Source organism: Crocodylus porosus, unplaced genomic scaffold (assembly GCF_001723895.1).
Source record: "Crocodylus porosus isolate Cpor-Errol unplaced genomic scaffold, CroPor_comp1, whole genome shotgun sequence".
Lineage (NCBI taxonomy): Eukaryota > Metazoa > Chordata > Crocodylia > Crocodylidae > Crocodylus > Crocodylus porosus.
Window position 1 is genome coordinate 51,788,724 of NW_017728950.1, and position 5,895 is coordinate 51,794,618.

Here is a 5,895-nt window from a genome sequence, read left to right on the forward strand (position 1 = left end):
ATCACATATTTGGCACCAATAAAGATGGATCACGCGGCTATGGATTCAGAAGGGAACGAGTCTGATCCAGAGAAAGCATATGAGAAACAATGATGGGGATTTTTCAAAACTGCCTATTTAAATCTAATACTTACGGCCTAATTCAAAAAAATCCTATCACTCAGCAACTCCCATTTAAAATAATTCTCAGTGTTTGGAGCTGTAGGTTTGTCCCACATTATTTACGCATCCAGATTTGTAATTCACCTCAGTAGGAATTTAGGGTATTCCTCAAAGCTAAGATTAGGTACTAGGTTGCTTTATTTCAGCAGAATACGGATGTAATCCTGCTTGGGTTGGTTTTTTTGGGGGCGGGTGGGGAGTGGGAAAGTTTCCCTTCAAAAACAAAACTGATTTAAAAAAACAAGTTGAAGGATGCTAGTTTCTATTCTGTAGTAGTCAGTTTAGATGTGGTAATTATTTTGATTTTCATATTTATATCAAATATATCTGTGATAGGAAGACTTGATCCACACACACACACATATACATATGCTCATTATTATTTTGATTTCAATATTTATATCAAATATATATATGTAAGAGGAAGACTTGATATAGATAGATAGATAGATATCTAATGTGTTTATACAGCTATGTGTATATATATATATGTATCTATAGCTACATTATATTTTATATTTATATATATATTTCAATATTTATATCAAATATATATATGTAAGAGGAAGACTTGATATAGATAGATAGATAGATATCTAATGTGTTTATACAGCTATGTGTATATATATATATGTATCTATAGCTACATTATATTTTATATTTATATATATATAAATATAATATATGGATCAAGTCTTCCTGTTACATATGTATTTGATATAAATATTGAAATTAAAATAATTACCGTATATATAATGTGCAACAGAAAGCCTTGATCCCTTTTTTCCCCAAAATGGAATTGCGATATAAACTTGTGCTTTACAGGACAAAACCTGTGCCTTTACAGCAACATTGGAAAACAATGCACAGTCAGCACAGTCCTGCCGTTTTCAAGCGTACACACATAGACACCCCCACCCCAAAGACTTGCGTTTAAAAAGAACTGTGTAGACTCCATTGACATCTGCTGATTTCAGGGTCTCTGACCTGTCTGGAACCGCATACTTTAGCGCTAGTGCCCCCTCCAGCTCTGCGCGTTCTCATTGGCTGCGGCGCGATCCATATGCAAATATACCTCTCCCTCCCAGGCCAGGCTCGGTTTCTCATGCAGCCGCCAGGCGGAAGCGAAGAGCCGCGCTTCCCACGGGGTCGCTGGGAGGGGCGCGGGCGCGGGGCGCGGGGAGGGGTGGTTTGGTGGGTGGTGATTAAGGGAAGCCACCGCCGCTGGGCTGGCCAATCGCGAGGAGGTGGAAGGAGGCCAAGTACGCAGCTCCGCGCTGGGATCGCCAGCTCATTCTGCAGAGCCAGACCCGAGAGGGGGGAGAGACGAGGGAGAGAGAGGGGAAGGAAAAAAAGAGGCAGCAACACACATACATAGAGACCAGCCCAGCTCCAAAAAAAAGGGCTCAGCCTCTCCTGGACCGCGTTCAAGTCAGCCACCAAAACCTACTCTCCAGCCTTGCAACTCAAAGAGGAAGGAAGATTGGAAAGAGAGATTGAGAAGGAGGAGGAGGAGGAGGAGGAGAAGGAGGGGGCTGCCCACTGCCTATAGACTTTAACTTTACCGCCTTTTCCCCTCCTCTGGCCAAGAATTTTCTTCCCGTTTGGTGTCTCCATTTCTATATATATATAGCTATATGTGTCTATATAGATATATATATTAAAAAACCGAGCAAATAACAATAACAATATTTTTTTTCTTAACAAAAAAAGGCAGAAGGCCACTCCTGGGAATCCAAACAAAAAACAAACAAACCACACCGAGCCCTTGAGAAAAGAATAAATTTGTTACCTGAGAAATGTGAAGCCAACGGCCCTGTGTTGTGTGTTACAGATTTCAGGATCCCATTTATTTAATGCAATACAGTGCAATGGTATGTGGCATTGAAAACGATGCTTTTTTTTTTTTCAATCTACTTGGCTTGTTGCCTTTTCTTCTTCTTTTCTTCTTCTCCAGGCTGAGATTTGTCTCTGTGGTTTCAAAGTGGATGTTATACCCCCTTCCTAAATGCTGATATCACTTCTGCTTTACAGGATGAGATATAAATGGTGGATTGTTTATATTTTGCTTTTTTGGCAGCTTTTGTATATGGGTCACACTTTTATGCCAGGAATCAGTTGATGGGAGTTTGCATCCAAAAGTGCTGAACTTGGCACATTTCCTGCTTCAACTTTCCACCCCCTCCCCCCTTCTTCTCTGGCAGACAACTATCGGTTAAACGCTGGAAAGGATTAAGGCAAATGCTACTTTATTTGTACTTTGTAGACAGTCTCTTACCCCCCTCCCCCCTCTCTTTGTGGTTGTAAAGTGTTCTGCTTTTCTCACCTTTGAGCCGCCTTGGTGTTGTTATAACGAATGCACTTTTCTCCAGCCGTGTGTACTTTTGACGAAAAATGGCATTGTTGGTTGTGTGTGCTGGGCTAGAGGTGGTCTCTGGAAACAGGCAGGAGTCTTTCCCACTGTGTTGTAGTGTATGATGTTCAGTTGCTCTGTCGGATTTTGTCTCGGAAAGTTTTGGGGCTTGTTTCTGTTGTTGGGGGTTTTTCACTCTGCTGTATTGCTGGGGGAGTTGTGCCTGCAGTTTAATTCATTCCTCTCTCTCGTGTGTGTGTGTGTGTGTGTGTGTGTGTGTGTGTCTGTCTGCTTTCCCCTCTTGTCCTCCCTTCGTCTGTATGTCTGGGCCACATTTTAATGCACAATATCCCATCCATTAAGTTGTGGTTGAATGAGGAGTGTGTGAGGACTTGGCAGCTCTCAGGTTGAAGGGGGCGGGGAAGCCAGTTTCGACTTTGACACAAGATGCCGATGTGGCGTGATCTGAATCATTATTAGGGCTGCGAACATGGCCATCTTCTCCTCCTCCTGCTGCTGGAAAGGGCTGCCATTGAACTTGAGACGGGACAGACAAGATCTCCAAGTTTTTGGGGGGGGGGGTTGGGTTTTTTTTAAGTACAGTAGCTGGCAGGGAAAAGGCGCCAAAATACACAAGATTAGGTCTAACTTTCTTTGAAGTGATCTTGAGCCGCAGCCCGTGTAATTTTAACTTTGAATCGCAGGAAAAAAGTTAACTTTTGAACTCTAATGTGCAGAGACATTTAAATCTAACTTTTTTTTAAGAGGAAAAAAGAATAATTTCGGAAAGTCATACAAACCGTCAGAAGAGATACAGCTGCAAGTTGTGTGCGTGTATGTCTGTGTGCAGGGAGTTTAAGATGAGTTCATGTGAATTTGGAGAGGAATGTGTTACGTTAGTGAGAGTTTCAAGCCCTTTGTAAGGCTGAGAACGTGACCTTTACGCAGCCGGGGTAAAAACTGCAGAGTTGTGTAACACAAAACGTTGTGGTTTGGAGTTTTACATTTGAGGTTTTGATGTTTTCATTTTCTGGTCTGGGGAGACGGAGAAAGCTCGGGTATTAAAGTCATCATCAAACCATATGTGGACAGAGGTCAGCACGCACACCCATACATACAGACGTTTTGAGAGCGGGTGTTTTTATCTGGGTTTCTGATCATTCAGAAAAATCCTCCTAATACTAGGACACACATTTATTTAGAGCCGTAATGCAAGAGTAAATGACAAGTTTGACTGCTGTTCACATTTTTTTGTAAATCCAAAGAAACTGTAAACTTCAGCAAAATAAATTACAATATTGTGAAGGGATTAAAATGTCATGTCCTCGTTTCTTTCCCTATTTTCTAAAAGTGTATCAGCAAAGTTTTAGTTGGTTTGTAATATAACACATCTGTGTGTGCGTGTATACATATACACACATACACATATGTGTGTATGTATACACATATATGTACGTATATGTGTGTGTATATACGCATACAGATATGTGTATATAAGTGTATTCCACATCCATATTCTCATTGTTTTCCTGTACTATATAATATATATCTATAGATAGATAGATCTATCAGCATTCTATATCTATCTATCTATCTATCTATCTATCTATCTATCTATCTATCTGTCGTACAGGAAAACAGAATGAGACCAGAATTACATTACGTCATCTGTATTTCGCGCTTTGCTTTGTACTTGAAAATGAAGTCACAAGGAAATCCGAGGACGTTATCGTCTTAATTCATAGTTATTAGTATCTGAGATGAGAGGGAGATTACACAGGAATATTTAAAATATAATATGTACTACGGTGTATGTATTTGTTACACGTATGCTATATATAATCTACTCTGGGCTCATGTATATGTAGATATTTGTGTACATAACCAGCGTATTTTACGAGCTTGGTTTTCTTATGCGGTTGAAGTTGAAATGATACCTGCGTATAGCTTTTCTTTTCGGGGCACCAGAGGTTTTTGCAGATTGAATTGTATGGAACTGCTGCCAAATATTGGGGGCGAGTGACTTTATTTCTTGTTTTACAAAAGAAACCATTAGGGTTTAAAAAAAAAAAAAAAAAGAAAGAAATGTCCAGGTCTCTGCAGACTAGACAGCTAGGAAATCCACACTCGGAGAAACTCTGGTTATACAACCCTGCATTAGCAGTGTCCTTCTCGAGGTAGAAAACGAGGTTGGTGCAAAAAGAAAAGTTTAGGATGGCTGTTGAGACAAAGGACCCCGACTGAAAATCCTGTACCCCAAAGAGTAGAGCCTCGATGCCCTAGCAGGCCTTTCTTTCTGTTTCTAACTTTTGCAAGGCGCTGGAAACATGACCGAGTGCAGAATGTGAGCGCGCAAAGTTTGTTCCGAGCTGCGTGTGCGGGGAGAGAGGATCAGTGCATGTTCCCAACCGAGCCAACCTCTGCCTCGTCCGTGAAAAACTGCAGTGGAGGGAAGCGCAGGTTTGTTCGTCCCTTGGTTTTTGGTTTTTTGGGGGTTTTTTTGTATTTTTTAAAAAGGCTCCCCGAGGTCCAGCTGCCTAGTCTCAGACTTTGATTTGAAAACAAGTCCCTCTCGGTGAGTTTGAGAGAGCAGATGCGCAGCTAGACGGAATGGGACGCTGGCTTGTATTTTGAGGCAGTGTTTTTTTGTTGTGTATGGTGTTGTTTTTTATACATAAGAGCGTGCGGATGCGTTGGTATTTCGGCTGGGCCATGCTGAACAGCACGGTTTGCTCCAGCTCCGCTTCTTTCCCGCAGGACGCGGGCACAAGTTGCGGACACCGCTGAGGGGGCACTGAAGTGGCTGAGGCGAGGGAGGTTTAGGTAGCCGAGGGACCAGCTCGGGACCTCGGGTGAGAGCCTTGTGCGGAGCCCCGGACAGTCCCGGGCTGGGCCAGCAGCAGGCGAGGGCGAGGTGGGCACTTGGCCCCCGCAGGGCTTTCCCCTGGCCTGGAGCAGCCGTGGGCATCCCGGCCCTGGTCCCCCGAGCTGCTCCCCAGCCCCGGGCTCGGCTCGCCCCCCTCCCCACGTCTATTCCTGGAAAGGCCTGGAGTTAGTCTGGGACAGGGCCGGGCAGGGCAGGGCGCCTGAGGACAGAGGGGAGGCTCCCTGGCTCCCACGGGCTCGGCCCGCCCTTCCCGCCTGTTGCCTCGTGGGCGCAGGCACGTGGGGGGCAGGGACACGCTCACCCGGCGCCCCCAGCCCCTCGCCCTGGTCCCGGCGCCGCGCCCCGGGCGTCTGTGCGCAGGGGCCTTGTCCCTCGTCTTACCGCTACAGCTGCGGGGTTGGGGGCTGGTGCCGGTGCCAGTGGCATTGCTCCGCGCCCGCCTGCACGGGCCAGGTTGGCATGTTGGGGGGGCTGTCCTGTGACATTACCTGTC

The 5,895-nt window shown here is 44.7% G+C and overlaps 1 protein-coding gene across 1 annotated transcript in view; it reads left to right on the forward strand.

Moving 5' to 3' along the window:
- The first annotated feature begins 1,431 nt into the window (after positions 1-1,431).
- The window catches only part of NFIB (nuclear factor I B), a 228,935-nt gene continuing 224,471 nt past the window's right edge, over positions 1,432-5,895 (forward strand). The window contains exon 1 of the mRNA XM_019554804.1: positions 1,432-2,036. Coding sequence (XP_019410349.1) covers positions 2,019-2,036 — 18 coding nt within the window. The 5' untranslated portion in view covers positions 1,432-2,018. The remainder of the gene's footprint in view (positions 2,037-5,895) is intronic.